This window comes from Rhinatrema bivittatum, chromosome 6 (assembly GCF_901001135.1).
Source record: "Rhinatrema bivittatum chromosome 6, aRhiBiv1.1, whole genome shotgun sequence".
NCBI classification, from domain to species: Eukaryota; Metazoa; Chordata; class Amphibia; order Gymnophiona; family Rhinatrematidae; genus Rhinatrema; species Rhinatrema bivittatum.
Genome location: NC_042620.1, coordinates 35,842,656 through 35,860,385, shown reverse-complemented (window position 1 = coordinate 35,860,385; position 17,730 = coordinate 35,842,656). Strand labels below are relative to the sequence as shown.

General features: G+C 44.8%; 1 protein-coding gene across 3 annotated transcripts in view; it reads left to right on the top strand.

Annotated features, from left to right (window-relative positions):
* Positions 1–16,925, top strand: part of ITGB5 (integrin subunit beta 5) — a 171,825-nt gene extending 154,900 nt beyond the window's left edge. For 2 of the 3 annotated variants that reach the window (XM_029605249.1, XM_029605248.1), the window contains 4 exons: positions 863–963; positions 8,388–8,510; positions 11,063–11,229; positions 15,984–16,925. In XM_029605249.1, the coding sequence (XP_029461109.1) occupies positions 863–963; positions 8,388–8,510; positions 11,063–11,229; positions 15,984–16,079 (487 nt within the window). In that variant the 3' untranslated portion in view covers positions 16,080–16,925. The remainder of the gene's footprint in view (positions 1–862; positions 964–8,387; positions 8,511–11,062; positions 11,230–15,983) is intronic. The other variant, XM_029605250.1, reaches the window with a different exon arrangement.
* The last annotated feature ends 805 nt before the right edge of the window (positions 16,926–17,730 follow it).

Here is a 17,730-nt window from a genome sequence, read left to right as displayed (position 1 = left end):
ATTGTCTGAGACTCCCAGAGAAAACTTTTTCAATAGCAGGTCCGGCACTTTGAACCCTCTGCCAATGGCCCTGCGCTTAACAGCTGATCTGCAGTCACTTACCTGCCCCTTAAAGACTTTATCTGTTCAGATTAGCTTTCCAGCTTCAGGCAGCTGTGCTCAGTCCCTCCTTGTTGAAAAGGCACTGGACTTTTGTCCTTGGATGTTTTTTATGTTTTTATTGTGATTTTTATGTGACTTGGTGATGGTTGTTTTTTATTGTAAAACACTTTGATCTTTGGTAAAGCGGGCAGAAAATAAATAAATCTTGAGTAATTGATATCAGACTTGTTTACTGACTGGGTGGGAGGTCTGGGTGACGGGAGGGGGGCGATCAGGCTGAAGAACCAGGAGGGTCTCGATGACCCGGAGAAGGACTTGGCTTAACCGTTGCAATGATTGGGAAAACTGGTTCATTTCAATTATGTGCACATGTTTTCAAATATGTTGACTTAACGTCCATAAATTGGGTTTTACTGCAGTAAGTCCTCTTTTTTTTTTTTTTTCCCCGCACGTAAAATATGCGAGCGTATCTTTTTGAAAGAGGTGGGAAGAATACACCCAGTGTATTCAGTGGATTGAAATTCTCGCTTTCAGTTTGTTGGCATTCATTTGCGCGCAAGCATACGTACACGCCTGTGTTCTGGGGTAAAGACAGGCGTATTTTATAATACATGCGTAGCTGATGGGAGAGAGTTATAAAATATTTTTGTGGATCTCCGCGCGGCCGTAAACACGCGTGCGCGCCGCCGTGCGAAGTTCGAAAGTCATCCTCGCTATCCATATGATCAAGTGAATTCTTTTTCTTCCATTTTGCTTACAGGGACTGCATCGAGTGCAGATTATTTAACTCAGGGAGACTGGCCGACAATCACACCTGCCAAAAGCTTTGTAAGGATGAAATCGTTACCGTGGATGACCTTGGTAAGTCCTGCCCCGGTGGGGAATTGCCAAAGACCTGCAGAAGGAGGATTGACATAGCTCATCGCTCCACCTTAATGCACTTTCCAAAAAGATATACAGTATTAACCTAGAAGGGTATTAATCCTAAATCCCCATGGTGATCATGGAAGTACCAGGAACTAAAGACAGGGTTAGAAGGTCTTCCAGTGACCCTCAAAACAGATACTTGTTAGCTGTACAAATTTACATTGTAAACAAAACTGATCTTCCTGTGTTTCTTTGCTGTCATTATAAGCTGCATTCAACACCGGTAATCTCAACCATGAAGGCCTCTGATGTTAGCCTAAATTACAGCCTCATTTGCTACTCTAAACACCAGCCTGCTGCATGTACCAGCGGTTGTTTATAAGATGGAGAATGTTTGGCAGGCAGAGGTGGCAAAGTCTCAGAACGGCTCCAGAGTTTATAGCGGTGCAGAGCGAGCTGTATGCTTGGCTATCGTTTCATCTTTGGCCTCACCCAGCTCCGGTCCATCCCGCTTCTTCCCAGTGTCCATCTGTCCTCATGCTCCATTCTGATGCGTTTTACTGTCAGAACCAAGAGATCCATTTGATGCCGACCACCAGGTCTAAAGATGTACAAAAAGTCAAATCTAGTTTAAAAAAAAACCAAAACAAAGATTATTCTTTGACCCTGAACAAATTCCCTCCAGTGCATGACATATCACCGGGTCTTCTTTGGATTTCAGGTCGGAGGTCTGAGACCCGTAGGCAGGCGAGTCTGCAGGCAGAAGTCCACACGGCCGAGGCTCTTGATGCTGTTTTGAAAGTATCAAAGGTTCACCTGGCCACGTGTTTTCCATCCGCTCATACCCTTGCCCAGCAGAGACTGGAGTGGTAGGAGTAGCCTAGTGGGTTAGAGCAGTGGGCTGACAGCCAGCGAAGCCGCGATTCAAATCCCGCTGCTGCTCCTTGTGACTGTGGGCAAGTTATTTCACCCTCCCTGGCCTCAGATACAAACTTAAGACCCTATTTACTAAGCATTTTTCCCAAGGTCACACAATGGGAGAAAACCCACAAGTAAGTACACCCTTTGGGGACAACGAGTTACCTGCTGCACCTTGAGGTGCCTCAATCATTAAATTAAAAGAAAACTGAACGCCTGTCATGTTTCAAGGTTTATTCAGTTTTTCCCTAGCGCTAGTTTCTGTTCTCTTTGATGTTTTCATTTTGCAATTTACTTGGCAAGGGATCACCCTTTCCTACTGCAGCTTACCTAGTGGGGGTCTCACAGAGTTTGCAGCAGATTTTCGTGGAAAGTAATGTGGAATCATTGATTTGGGAGCTTCAATTTTGATGAAAACATTTTCCCTCGTTTCTAGCCGGGTCACTCATCCTCCTCGCCCTGATCCTCCCTCACCACATCTAGACTAGGAGGAAACATTTATCAGAAGAAACCTCTATGGCAGAGGGGAAATGCTTCAATTTTAATGCGCTTCACTTTTCTACCTGATCTCTTGTTTTATTCTGCTCCTCAGGAGGCTCCAGTGTTCAAAAATGTTCAGAACTTCTCCTGCTTTGCCACCCCATTCAGTGTCACGCACACGCTCCTAATTTAGATAGTGAATGGATTTTCATTCTGGACTCGCTGTTCTGGAGCGCACTGTTAACCTGCGATTGGATGCGCGTTTTCGATGCGCTAGCGTAACCCCTTATTCAGTAAGGGGTCGAAAACGCGCGTCCAACCCCCCCGAACCTAATACTGCCCTCAACATGCAAATGCATGTTGAGGGCCCTATTAGTTATTCCCGCGCGATTCAGTAAGTAAAATGTGCAGCCAAGCCGCACATTTTGCTTTCAGAAATTAGCGCCTACCCAAAGGTAGGCACTAATTTCTCCGGGCACCGGGAAAGTGCACAGAAAAGCAGTAAAAACTGCTTTTCTGTGCACCCTCCGACTTAATATCATGGCGATATTAAGTCGGAGGTCCCGAAAGTTACAAAAAGTTAAAAAAAAAAAAAAAAATTTGAAGTCAGCTCGCGGGTTGAAAACCGGACGCTCAATTTTGCCGGCGTCCGGTTTCCGAACCCGTGGCTGTCAGCGGGCTCGAGAACCGATGCCGGCAAAATTGAGCGTCGGCTGTCAAACCCGCTGACAGCCGCCGCTCCTGTCCAAAAAGAGGCGCTAGGGACGCGCTAGTGTCCCTAGTGCCTCTTTTTACCTCTTTTTAGCGCCGGGCCTAATTTAAATACTGAATCGCGTGCACAGGAGAGTGGCCTGTGCACGCACCGGGAGAGCACGCATTCGCCCGCTCTCCCGCGGACTTTACTGTATCGGCCCATATGTGCCTTGATTGGCTACCAGCAATAGGCAGTGGAGCTACTAGCCCACCTTCATGGCCCACGGTCAAATTGGGTCTCCCCAAATAGTTAGCAACAACCCATCCAGAGAGGGTGAGTATACCCTGAGATCCATAGTGGGGACTCCCAATCCCACGACAGTGCAAAGCCAGACCTGCCTCGACTGGCACTTCTTAACCTGTGACAATGCAAGATCTGCACCCTTTGATGTCCAATGAGGTCTCCTGGCTCAGCATTGGAGCTTTCATTAAACCAGGATTAACTAATCCCACTTGGATTCGTTATTCAGAGAGTAATTAATTCTGCATAAATATATGTGAATGAGGTTTCGGTGTCAATTCCAGAATTTGGAGGCTATGCCATATTTAATCCCAAAATAGTTTCACAGTGTGAATGGAGCAGGGAGCGAAGCCAGATCAACCAGTCCAGTGTGTTAACTGGTCCAGAAGCAGCAGAGTGCGAGAGAGCCTGTTGTGCCGGTTCTCATGAGAACACTGCACCGGTATCAAATCTACAGCACACGTGTAGCATGACCGGCTGGCAAATACGCTCAAGGAAGGAAACGTAAGGAATAAAACCCAGACAAAAGACCTGCAGGAGTATAAATCAGGCTCGGGCAGCAGGAGAGCCAAGAAACAGGCAAGTTTGGAAGAGTTTAGTTACCACAGCCACCTTAATACTGAAAGTCTCAGCACACCAGGTCAGGTCAGGTCACAGGACACAGGGATTCTGCCCACTCCGAGGAAGAGTTCAGTCCGAGCAAGGATGCATTAATTCAAATCAGTGCAGCAGGGAGGAGGCAGATCCTGGACTTGACTCAATACAGATAAAAACCCTGGCACCATTTCTCATTTCTACTTCCTCCAGGGATATCCCAGGGACATAAGGTAAATTGTGCCGGTGCTTGCGTACCCCCTTCTGACCCCTACGCATCTTTTAAAAACCAAAAGATAAGATGGTAAAACTTCATGCTTCAGAGCCAAAGGAAAACTGATTTTGTTTTAAAATTTTGCCTCCCTTTTGTGAGCTGATAAATGCATCTCAGATCTTAATAAGGATATGCAGCCAAAAAAAATGTGTTTTGGTTTGTCTTGTGATGGGGGGGGAATGTTAAGCTTGTTTTTTTTTTCTTTGTTTAACATTTTTCTTCAGTTCGTTTCCCGAACCAAAAAAATGACATTAAAAACCCAACCCCCGTCCAAATAAAACAAAACAAAACGGGCCTCCCAGAGGTCCTCCAACCTCCCTTCTGCCCCGCAAAGAAAGCCTCGGGACTCGGGCCTACCCCAGGCCGGGCTGAACCAGGCCAGCCTGGATGCCTTCGACCCCCTCTTCTTGTCCCTTAAAGAATCAAACCTGGGCTCAGGCCTACCCAGCCAGGGCCTCTCCTGTCCCCTCCCGCCCGCCTCGTGGAAATGTTTTCCTGGGGCTGGGGGGGCCTTTTCCCTGGCCCTCACTTACCCCCTTCCGGCTCAGGAGCCATCCTGCCCTGTCCATCGTAGATTTAAAAAAAAACCAGCGCCGGCTGTACCTGAGGCAGGCGCTGAAGTGAGGGAGGGTGAACTGGCGACTTTCCCGCATTACAGATAAGCGTTTGCACAGAAACATATGCGCGTGCTTTCGGGGCACACTTACACGGTATTTTATACTCTCTGCAGCTTCTGATTTACTCAGACATTTGAAAATTACCCTCCTAATACGTCTCCTTTACAAAGGACATATTTTTAGAGTGGCATTTAGATGGTATGGTCCATTTGTAAGAGCAACCCTCTGGGCGGTAGGTAGAGGCACGTGGGGACCCGATTATTCAAAGCGTGTTCAGCGTGCAATAGCCGGATAAATAGGACCTATCCGGCTATCTAGTGGATGCTGAATATCTGGTTACATTCAGCAGCCACTAAATAGCCGGATGAGTCGCTTATCTTAGCCGGCTAGATAGTGGGCGGACCAGGGCAGTGCTACTTATCCAGATAACTTATCTGGCTTAGTAGTGATATTTAGCCTTAACCAGATAAGTTATGCGGGTAATTATATAGTAGCGGCTTGTACGTGGATATTCAGTGACATAGCCAGCTCTGAATGTCGGGCCCCTACAGTTTTCTAGAAAAGAGTCAGTTGCATGGTGTGAATTCTCCTCTGCAGGGAGCTGCAGGAGGCACGCAGATGGCACAGGAGCCTTTGTGTGTTAGGGCAGATGCCACAAGTCCGAAGGAAGGGGGCTTGCAAGATTTCTCCCTATTTTGGACAGCAAAGAATGGGAAAGCAAGCGTGAACATTTCTTTCCCTGTATTTTTTCACTTCAGAGTCCTGAGGTCGTGGACATGAGAAGGAAAGCCAAGTTTCTGGTGTACTGGAAATAGCTCTTACTCTCAGCATTACTTTTTTTCAAGCGAGCTCTATTTTTGGGTTTGGCAGAAGGGGGATCTGCAAACCACACGGCACCCTGCTGTGCATGCTTCAGGGTGAAGGAGAGGGTTTTTGTTTTTCATGTTTATTTGCTCAGCCAGTGTGACCGAGCGCCATTCCCAAACCTGTGCTGGCGGACCCCCCCATCCAGTCAGGTTTCCAGGATATCCGCAATGAATACGCATGAGATAAAATGTGCAGGCTGTGGAGACCCGCGCATGCAGATTTATCCCCTGCGTATCCATTGCGGATATCCCGAAAGCTCCTGCAGGACAGGTTTGGGAACCAGTGCGCTGCACCATTCAGAAGGGAGAGGAGGTGGTGCCCGAACGATACTCAGCTTTACAGAGAAGCAAGGATCGGAGGCTGCCCTGCTGAGCAGCAGGGCAGAGCCATCCATCGGCTTACAGGTACCAAGGGTGTCCGAATAGGTAGAGGAGCTCCCAAAAACTGCCCATTGGGAGAGGCAGGGGAACCCTGAATGTCTGCTTTGTGACTCGACGGAATGGAAGAAGCAGATTCAATCCCCATTCATCTAAATGTACTCCGTGCCTGATTACCACCACTGAGTTTAGCTTTAAATGAAATATTATTGGAACGCCACTTTCCTGGGCGGAGAGCGATTTGTCTGTGTCCAGCTAGCTAACCCCAAGGGCCTGAAAGTGTATCTCGCCCCCCCCCCCCCCCCCGCCGACCCCCCTGAAAGTGTATCTTCCCCTCCCCCCAGGGCTCGGGATTGGACTCGTAGCCCCAGCCTTTTCAGCGAGGTGGGGAGGGGAGACTATATTTGATTCCATAACTAAACCGCAGACTCGTTTAGCAGTTCTTCCCAAGTACATTTAAGTAAGGGACTTGAGGGAAGGACAATTTTCAGACGCTTTGCGCACTGTTTTACTCAGGTTTGTCTGCAAGCTTTTTGTATGTTAAACTCCTCGTTAAAACAAGAGCAAAGCTGTGCAAGAACAAAAATACGCCTACAATTGCACGTTAGCATGCATAGCCTGGTGCATCTTATTACCTCAGAGTATTAGATTGTAAACTGAAAAAAATATTGTAAACCAACTCAAACTAAAATCAGAAAAGTGGTCTAGAAATACTTCATTTAAAAAAAAGAAAGTTGAAAGCGCTTGCACTTAACATCTCCCAGCGTGGTCCCTGGCAAGGTCAGACGGACCCCCGTTCCACCTCACTTCCTCTGCTCAAAGCAATGATGTTATACATTTAATCTCTACTTAAAACCAACTTCACCTTTGTCCCCTCCACCATGGGACAAAGCCACTCAGCAGATCTGGAATTCAAATAGAGAGATGAATTCCTAATAGTCTTGGATAAAAGCCCAGTGTGTCAACAGTTAGCTGCCTTTTGTCATGCAAGGACCATTAAAATATATTAATCGTACTGCTTAACATTGCTGACCATAGCACAGAAAGTAGACATCGATTTTTGGGTAACTTGAAATATAAAGCTCGATACATGGCATTGTAGGTACACAGAATGTTTGCGTGGGAAGTTGTGCTTATTATAATGTTTTTTGCTTTTTTCCTACTCTACTAAGCCCAACTTCTACGCAAGATGCCAAGGTAATGCCCACAGTCGATGCTCTTTCCTGCATAGAGAGGCTCCCAAGTTTCCTTTTCAGCGCTCCCTCAGTCATCAGACCACCTCCCCACTTCTACCCTCACCAGTACTCATGGTTGAGGACTGAGAATGGAGTTGTGCATACCTAAATGACTACCACCAGCATTAGGGTCGCCTCTTGCAGTGACACCTACTGGTTGGCCAAAGAACAGTGTTGAGAATAACTCACAGACAAAAGAACCATGGGAGAGTCTCCGAGCCACTTTGCATTTATGTGGACATGGGTGGGCTGGAGGGGTGGGAGAGAAATCAGGGGAAGTTCTGAAGATGGTGATTGAAGGCTCTACACTTGACATTGTTGGTAGAGAAAGGCTTCGTAAATGACACAAGCCTTGACGCTTTAGTCCCTGGTTATGCGAGTGCTCGTTCTGCTTTCTACAGTAAGCCTTACTTCATTTGTATGGCGTGTGGTTATGTGGTTGTTCCTCTCAGGAGGAGATCGACTGCAGGAGTACTTTCGTACCACGTCCTTGGATCTTGCTGAATGGCTCCATCCCAACTGTCTGTCTGCACATTCCACCAGCAGGGAATGGCAAATACGACGATTTCACCCAGATACGAGCTCTGGTCTTTTCGGAGTCTCTGAAGTCTTGCCTACAATCTTACAGCCAAAAGTTAAAAGCTGAACTCATGTTCACCTAGAGATGCACCTCAATTCCACTCTTCAGGAAAGCAAACAAATGTAGATTTCCTTTTTCCCAGTGTTTGTGTTTTGATGAGGAGGATAGAGAGCATTTTTTGTTTTTGAGTGTTGATCGTTTCTTCTGGTTCAGACATTTGAATTGTTCCCTAATGTGCTCCATATGTACCAACAGGAAACCCTTGTATTAAAAGGAATTCAAACTCCCCCGAGTGCCAGAAAATATCGAGCACAGATGCCAGATCTCACATGAGAGAGGCTCTTTGCATCCCTGTACAAACAGCTGAACAGTAAGAGCGAGTGTCCAAGGGTTCAAGCCACCAGGTGGAAAAAATGCTGTCTCCAGCCCTCTTGCCAACACAGCATATCGGATCCTGACTGCTTTCCTTTTTTCATTTTCAGGAGCTGATGAACAGGACAGCACCGTCTTCTGCATTTACAAAACGGACAGCGACTGCGTGATGAGATTCACCTACTCTGAACATGTCAGCGGAAAGTCCGTCCTCACGGCGCTCAAGGAACCAGGTAGTTAAAATGAATCGGCTTTTCGCCTTGGTTTGTCCAACTGGCAGAAAGCCACCCCCCCCCCCCACCCCTCCCCCATTAAAAAAAAAAAAAGCTGCTTGGACAGTGTGTTCTTGTGCCTGTAAGATTAGGGTTAGATTTAGAAAAACAGAAGGAATACATCGTACAGAGTTTGGGGAAATGCCAGTCACTTACAGCACAGTGCCGCCTGACGTCTGCACAGCTGCGGTCAGATAAAATCAAAATCGTCTTGAGCCTGCACAGAACAATAATCTCAAGGCTTTAAGACTGAGGTTGTGCACTGTATTCTTTGTCAGAATAATTTATTTGCTGTGTTTTTTTTTTTAGATGGCTTCCTGGTTGTGTCTGTTAAAATAGAAACATTTGATATCCTGCTTTTGCCAAGCTGGTCTCATGGCAGATTACAATTAAATTCCTGTTACATTTGCATCATAGTTTACAATAAGCACAGGGAATATGCAATGAACTACTTAAAGAGGGAGGGGGTATATAAGATATGATGAGAAGAGGATTGCAGTGGTCATTTAAGGAATAGCATAAGGTATGGTAGCAATACCGGTCTGTTAGATGGCTTAGAAAGCCCAGGGTAGTGAAGGATACCATAGTGCAGGTACATTATTAAAACGGCAGTTACCTAGTGCAGAGGAAGTAGAGTCAGAATGAGGAAGTTGGGCAGCGGTCGACGACATGACTTCGATATTCAAGAGTTAGAAGGGAACTTTGTCACAGTGTTTTGGAGTGAATTTCGGGGAAGGCCTGGGTGGACAGCCAAGCCTCAATTCTTTTCCTGAAAATTAAGAGTGCGGTAGGCCTGCCGTGAGTTTCTGCATGTGGCGTTGCGCGTGCTTTTCCGCGCTAATCCTAAAGCGTGTGGGTAATAACGCGGTCAGCGCAGAAAATATCGCGCGCACAGACCCACTCGAAACAGCTGTGGCTGGTTTAGCTCGAGTCCATGCTAATGCCATGCAAAGGAGGCAATTAACTATTCATGGGTAATGCAGAAAGCCGCGCTGGTGTTAGTGTGGGGTTTTTTTTTAGTTGGGTCTTTTTGCGCCTGGGTCAAGGCAGGAGTTACGAATAAGCGCCTGTCTGGAGGTCAAAAAAATGAAGTGGCAAAAGCCAGGTCGGAGAGGGAACAGGCACGTGTCAGAAATGCTGAATGCTTCTTGTAGCCCCTTCCAAATTTCTACTGCATTTTCCCCATTCACCGGCAACCTCCATTATAGCTCCCACGCCGACAGAGACAGTGCTCTATCCACCTTCAGTCCCACTCCCGGACCACTGACTCACTATTGTCTTAAAGGCTTTCAACTGAGAATCAATCACAGGGCACCACATGAATGCGGGTTTATGTGCAGTTTGTCGCATAGGGCTTTAAGCACGCATATCTGCGCGGATATTTGTTTTTTTTTGCGCAGATTCTCTGTGCGTATCTCATTTGCAAGCTTTCCCCTTATTACATCCCGCGAAGGCGCCTGCTTTCGCCACGCGCGCGCTAAAAGAAAATACGCGCAGGCAACTAGCGCGATTTCACCACGGGTCTTATTACATCGGCCTCGAGGTGAGCTGTTTCAAGGCAAAGGGATCCGTGGTATCTTGTCCCAAGCTTTTGGGGCAAAGCAGCTGAGTGTGCCGAGTCCTGTGCACGTTAATCTGGCAGAAGCCAGAGGGGGAGAGGGCTGGGGGGGAGGGGATCATTTGGGAGGAACGGAGCTCTCTTGCGGGAGTGTAGGAGAGCAGAAGCTGGGAGAGATATCTAGAGGCCGTGCTTGCACATTTGAAGACAATGCAAAGTATTTTGAATTGAGTTCTGAATTCAACCAGGAACCAGTGCAGTTGATTTAGGATTGGTTTTAAGTGATCGGTTGTGTTACCATCAGCATTAATCTCTACTATACATGAAAATAAAATATACTGTGTGTGCCAAGGTACCTCATAGTGTTGCGTTTGAGCTATAAGATACTGCATGACAGCCGTGCTGAATATTTCAGGGCTTCTCAGACCCGCCGTGGGAAGCTCGCAGCCTGTCGAGTTTTCAGGATACCCGCGATGGATTTGCACGAGGTGAATTTCCATGTACAGGATCCCCAGTGTATCCCCACTGCCTCCCTCGGACTCCGCAGATTTGCTGTGCAAAATATGCGCATTCTGCAGCAGAAAAGGGTCCCTTTCATAATCAGAGCTGGAACAGCACCAACAGGCGGAGAACCACCACACAGGAGCCAAGTGCATTTCAGACTTTAAATACTTCCTATGTTTACATTTTACATTTTTATGCAGGGACGTTGGTTGAACAATAAGTCACTGGTCAGCATTATTATTTTTTTTTTTTTTAAATAATAGCTTTATTGAAGACAAACTGTTGAACAACCTGCTTTTTGGTATCCTTAGCTTTTGCACTGGTTTGCTGGCATCCCAGGGCACAGGGATAAGAAAACAGCCTTTGGTAGTATTTAGTCACCAGTAAGCCAGGAGACTCGTGAGCTAAATGTTAAACGAACCTTTTTATTTTGTTGTTCCTTTCTCCTCAGAGTGTGGGAGCGCCCCCGATGCCCTCACGGTTCTGCTGGCCGTGGTGGGCAGTATATTGTTAATAGGATTTGCGCTTCTCGCTGTCTGGAAGCTAATTGTCACCATCCACGACAGAAGGGAGTTTGCTAAGTTTCAGAGTGAGCGCTCCAGGGCCAGATACGAAATGGTGAGTATGTTCCGCAGAGCTGTACGGGGGCCCTGAACACCTTTCGCATGCCTTGGTGCTGCACGAGGCCTTCGATTCCCAGAGACCTCCCTCCTGTCTCACCCCAGTCCCTGGTCTTTGCACAAGAAAATCGTCAGCTGGATTTCATCTGCTTTGAGTGATCGGCAGCAGCAAGGATGGGGCAACTTCTACCGTGCATCTAGAAATATATGTTACAGGGTTCCCTGTTTTGTTTAGCATTGTTTTCTCACCACCTCCCCCCGGAGAAGAGTATTCGCTCTCTTGGTTTGTGGCATGTTTATATGCTGATGCCATCCAGCCGTTTGCCCCGCTGGGGTAAAGATCCCGGTGTGATGATCTAGCTGAATGCCTGCTTAGAGGAGGTAGCCAAGTGGCTATTGGGTAGCAACTTGGTTCTGATTGGCCCAAAATACAGAGATGTTGAAAAGAGGAAATTTGGATACAGTGATTTTGCAACCCCAGCCCTGTGATGGAGGAGCATTTGGGACCTGTTATGGGGGACGGGGGGTGACTGTGCTCTTAACTTGGAGGCCCACATTGCTGAGGTTGCTCACAAAATATATTTTAGGCTGCATTTGGTGAGACGATTGCCTTCTTGTTTGAATATTATGGCTTTCAAAACGATAGTTCATTTTTTAGTAACATCACAAACTGTTTAAAATTTCTTATATTTAGCTTAGACTGTACCTATCATTCTAAGCGGATTGCAAAGAAAAGATTTGCATAATTAAACATTCAGACCTGACTGGCATATAACAATACGAAAACCTGACATTAGCAATGACAAAAGATCAAAATAACAGACTTAAGATTAGGCACGCTCTGACCAATGGCAAGGCGTACGTAGAGGACGCTAAAACCCAGGCAGAGGGCTGCTGAAAGAAGGTAAGCCTTCTTCCAATATTGTATCGCGCTTTACGTGAGCCTCCCAGCAAAGTCCGTCGGGCAGCTCCTGATCCTCCAGGATTTGTCCTTTGGTATTACTAATTATGTGGGTCACTGGTGGCAATAAGAGTAAAAGTCAAACTCGTGGTATTACTTTATACAGTCCTATAAGGTACAGGCCTGTCTTATTTGTTTGGTTTAATCTTGAGCGGCTCTTAAGATCAAGTCAAGGAGCTTTTTTTTTTTTGAAGATGTCTTCCCAGTGCGAGATGCATTCATTTAGCGGTAGTAGGGTGAGTGCTTTCTGCACTCAGCACCTATTTTTATGGAATAGTTTGCCAGCTGGAATTAGGTCAGAGAAACTAAACCGATGTTCAGGAAGACACTATAAAGCCCTGGAGGCCTACAGTCGAGGCTCTATGACCAGCTAAGTTCGGACGTAGCCGGACAAACTCTGGGTTTTGAATTTCCTGCCACACCAGTCACTGCTAATTTATCCAGGCAAGTTTTTAGTCGCATAAAACTTAACCTGGAAAACTTGGAGGCATGGTGAGGAATATTCTGGAGCCAGGGCTAAATTATCTGGCTAATGCCAATATTCAATGTAAAATGACACATTACCCTCAATTACCTCATAAACATTTAATACTTTAATGAGAGCATTTCCTCAATTATTAAGCATTAATTTAGGTATGAATTTATCTATTATCAGAATCATAAAGGATACCACAGTGTCCCAATACTTATATCCTTCACCAAGAACCTTTCAAATTGATGTACCTATTAGGCTTCATTGACCATCATAATAGGTTTCATCATATAGCATAATTTCACTTTCACACTCCACCTTATATTTAATCATTGGTCAATATTGATATGTTATTTTTGTTGTATTTTTTGTTTGCAAAAGCTTCTCCAATAGTGATCCCACCAATAATGTGCACTTTTTTTATGATTTAACCAGAAATTATTAGTGCTAATACTTAGCTTATTATACAGAAGCCACTGTTTGTATGGAAGCCACTTCTTTCATATAGTTCCATGAAGCTGCCCACACGGAGCCGTGTTTCAGATTACGAAACAATCCTTTTTCAAGGGCTAAATCACTAGAACATGAAATAGGTTCAAAATTACTGCTTGTAAGGATTCCATTTCATTTAATATCGTTCAAAATATTCGGACAAACATCAATTGTTTATAGAAATCAAAGAACAAACTTACTTTCACGTAGTCAATACTTGGTTTTCAGCATAATGGCTTAGTGGCGTGCATTTCCGGTATCAGCGCAAATATTGCTGTGTTGGCGCCATTTTTAAATGGCTTAGTTGTCAATCACAAAAGCCGACCCTGATAGAGAGCTATATTAGCTGTTCTCAAATTTACACAGCGCCATCTATCAGAAAAACCGACGTGATGGAAAACTGCTTTTGGTGACTGACAGGAAAACAAAACACCTGTGCGGCCATATTGAATGCATCAGCTAAAATGAACATATTCCCGATGTGTACATTTGTTTAATGAATTTCTAAAAATATTTTTTGAAGACCATTTTTGGATGTAAGTAAATAAGTTGATGCTGAAATTCTGCAATACTAAAGTCCATCAAAAATGGTCATCAAAAAATGGTAAAGCGCCCTCCTACCCACCACTCATATCACAAATACTCAAGTGTTAAATACAGGAATACCATTTGATGGCATTTTCGGATACATAGTATTTAAAGAATATATCCATCGTTGTTCTTTCAAATTCAATACTGTATTCGCATTTCCACCTCTAGGATTCTTATATATTACTTCAGTAATTCGCCACTTTAAATCAGCAAAAGTGTGATTATTTTGCATACAATGCTCCACTATTGGTGCTTGTACTTTGGCCGTTTTTATGCAGCTTCTGTGTTCAATTAAACGAGTTTTGATAGAACGTTTTGTGCCTCCCACATAATGTAAATTACAGGGGCATGTGATTACATAAATCACATTACTCGTTGAACCATCTGAAAAATGGGTGGCTTTATGGCATTTTCCTGTATTATCTATCCAGTTGGACCCAACAATAGCCTGTTTACATAGTTCGTATTTCTGACAGGACCCATGACCTGCATGTTGTTCTACATTTTCCACCACAATAGGCGAAATTAAACAGAAGGAATTGGTAACATATTCACCTCGTTATAATTTGACCAAAATCCAAAACGATGCTCTTCAATTGTTGAAAAAAAATCACTCGATTGTAGTGAAACAAGCAGATAAAGGTGGGGCCATAGTGATTTTGGAGAGAAATAAATACATAAATATGGTACTGGAACATCTGAGGGCCAGAAATATAACTTTCATGCTGTGGTTATTCTTGCCTTGCCACGTTGCAAGAGCGCATTGGCTGCACGGAATCCTTTTCTGGATCGCGGGGATTAGCTATTAGCCTCATCTACATGAATTTACATGTGATGAGTGCTATTACCTATGCAGTGATTTGGACGCGCAATTTGGACCCGCTATTAGCTACGCGGTGATTTTGACACGCGTTTTGGACGCGCTAATCCCCGTGTTGGATCAGGGGTTATGGATGCGCATCCAAAACATGCATCCAATTGCCTGTTAAGCCGTGTGCGGTGGCTAGCACCCGGTATTGCTTCGGCCTCATTGGAGGAGGGATTATCCTATGGAGAGCTATATGTATTTATTTTATTTTAAAAGAATTTGCTTTCCGCACACATACTGTATATACATGCTCTGGGCAGGTTCCAAGTTCAACATACATAATTAAGATACGGCACTTACTACAAGACAAATATTAAACATTTTTTAGTGTCCTAAATCTAAAAGGACACAAACAACATGGAGCAAAGGACGAGAAGGTGGATTTGGTAAAATTTGTTTGAGCGGTGAGTGATTGCATGCCGTTCGACTGAAGAATCACGTTATCACTGCTTGCACAGTGAACTATGGTTGCAAGCATTTGTTCTTTGAACAAGTTGGTATTCAACATGCTGATTCATGTCTCTTCGTCTACGATATAAGTGACACTCACACTGAATAGAGCCAACTGAAGTGGTTCAAAAAGCCCCTGAGGCAGCTCGTAGAGCGAAACTCGGCCAGAGTCGGGCAAGTTTCAATAAAGTCCATTTTACCGAATCTCCCTTGTCGTCCTTTGCTGCTAGTCACATTGGATCGGTTACCGGTTTGTTTTCTTGGACCACAAACAACATGGGGCAGCATATTCAAAGCGCATTCAGTGCTCGATAGCCAGATAAGAAGGACTTATCTGGCTATGTAGCAGGCATCTGAATATCTGGGTAAGTCACTTCTCTGGCTGTATTTTAGCCACATTAAAAGTGGGCAGCCATAGAGCTGGTCTAACTTAGCCAGATATAAATAGCAGTAGGAAAGGGGGATGGGAGGGGGGGAAAATTGCATGAAAAATTGTATCTTCATTTTTGGTTTCCTTCCAGGTGCACCAGACACAAGGTACCTGAAGGATATGTTTATTGTGTCTTTTTGTTGGTTTTTAATAAAGATATTGAACATAAAAATTAGATTTTGTGAAATTTTTTTTTATCATTTCACTTTAGAAATGATCTGAAATGAAATAGGCAATGTCATTGACATTGCCTTTTGTTGTTAAAAACGAAAGCACTTTTCTTGATTCAATTTCCTAAGTATAGGATATTAAGTAAGTTGGTAATTATTTCTATGATATATATCTGTGTAATAAGATTGATTCAACTTATGTATCTATTTTATGTATAAATTTGAATAATGCAATAAACATTAAAAAAAAAAAAAACGAAAGCACATCCCTTCTTCCTGTAAACATAACTCCCGTTTTTCTTTAAACAAACTTTTTAGGCGTCCAACCCACTCTACAGACAGCCGATCTCCACCCACAGTCTTGACATGGTCTTCAACCTACTCAACAAGGCTCATAATGGCGCAGTGGACTGATGGTGGCCAGGCTGCGAAATGGAGTCCTAGAAAGTGGAGGAGGATGCAGCCTTCGTCAAGGGGCGAGTGCCTTCGAAGCCAGACTGAAATAAGAAAAGAAAAAAAAAAGCCTCTTTGCACATGAAAGACAATTCGCTCAGCGACGTATGCTTTGCAGCTCCTGAAAACGAAGCCATGCGCCTGGGCTTGCTATGTGCGCTTCGGAGGGGGCGAGAGCTGTTCCCCGTAAGCTTCACCCGCTCTCCGATGCAGTTCTACGGTTGTCAGTGGGTGGGTGAAGCGCGCCTTGCTACAGCTTTAGACCTATCCGGGTAGAAACGGTAAATACTTTGAATCTGGGGAAGTGAAAGAGTAGCTTCAAAAGGTTAATAGAGATAGTTATAAGGAATCTAGGATGTAAAATCTTTTGCAGTTTTATATATAAAGGCAAAATAAATACTGTTGTGGATATGAGATTTATGGGTGGCATTTTCCCTGGTGTCCCGTCTTCGAAGCTGCTATTAGTGCAACAAGCGCACATGGCACAGCGGCTCTCATGCCTCTCTGTCTGTATTAGCTCTTAAATTGAATACAGAGACCAGCAGTTCTCCCAGAATAGTCATCGGATTTTCCCTATTGTATGCAATGTTTTGTTGGAAGGTATTGCAGGCTGCTGCTCTAACCATGGTACTAATGCGTCCGCATTGCGATATTATTCTCTGTTGCGCAGAACAATACAATGAGAATGCCAGTGTCCTTGAAAACAAATCTCTTCTCTTGTGATTATTCTTTCCGCCCCCCTGTCACTCCATGCAATGTGACAGATAAGAAAAAAGCTACTTAAAATAAAGGAACCATTGTCTACTCTGTAAAGCTGAATTTTTCAAAAATCTGCCGTGAAATTTATTTTTCAGCAAAGGCAACCCAGTCCTGCTTTCACCCTTGTAATTGCAGGGAGAAGCCGCTCTGATTTGCCCAAGAATAGCAGTCCTGGATTTACCCCACAATGGGGTAAATCCAGGACTGCTTCTTTCCCTAGAGGGACCCTGAACCTCCGTGTCCAGTTTTGAGCCTGTCGTCGCTGAAATCCGTTCAGTGGCTCCTCTGAACTCTCTGCACCTCTGGGAGCAGCCGTGTCTGGAGCAGTGGCACAGGTTACGTGGCCCAGGTGCTCCGCCTGGTCCGTATTGTTATGATGTCATAAAGATGGCATGCAGCACGAACCAGTCCCAAAGAGAGGCATTGTTATTTGTGACACCCTTCCAAATATGGCCACTCCCAGTCACCACGGCAACTTAAAATCATCTCGGTTATATTGAATAGCCTGCAGTTCTACTACCTTTCATCAATTTGTGTCCTAGGAGGTTGTGATGCATGAGCCTTCAAAACCACACAGGTGCCTTCTTAAGATATCACCTATGACCATTAAAAAGATATCCAACCTACTAAGACTACTAGAGCAGCACTAGAAATTGGACTGAATCTCTTTCTGAGCACAACAGCAATGAGTTCCACAAATTAACTGCGAGTTGTTTGAAGACATAACTTTCTGACGTCTTGAATTTCATCATGCTGTGAAAACTTCATTATCCACCCTCTGCAAGGGCCACCACCAGGCCTTTTATTCTTAGTATATGACAGTAAAGAAAATCCCATTAAGAAAAAAGCCCAA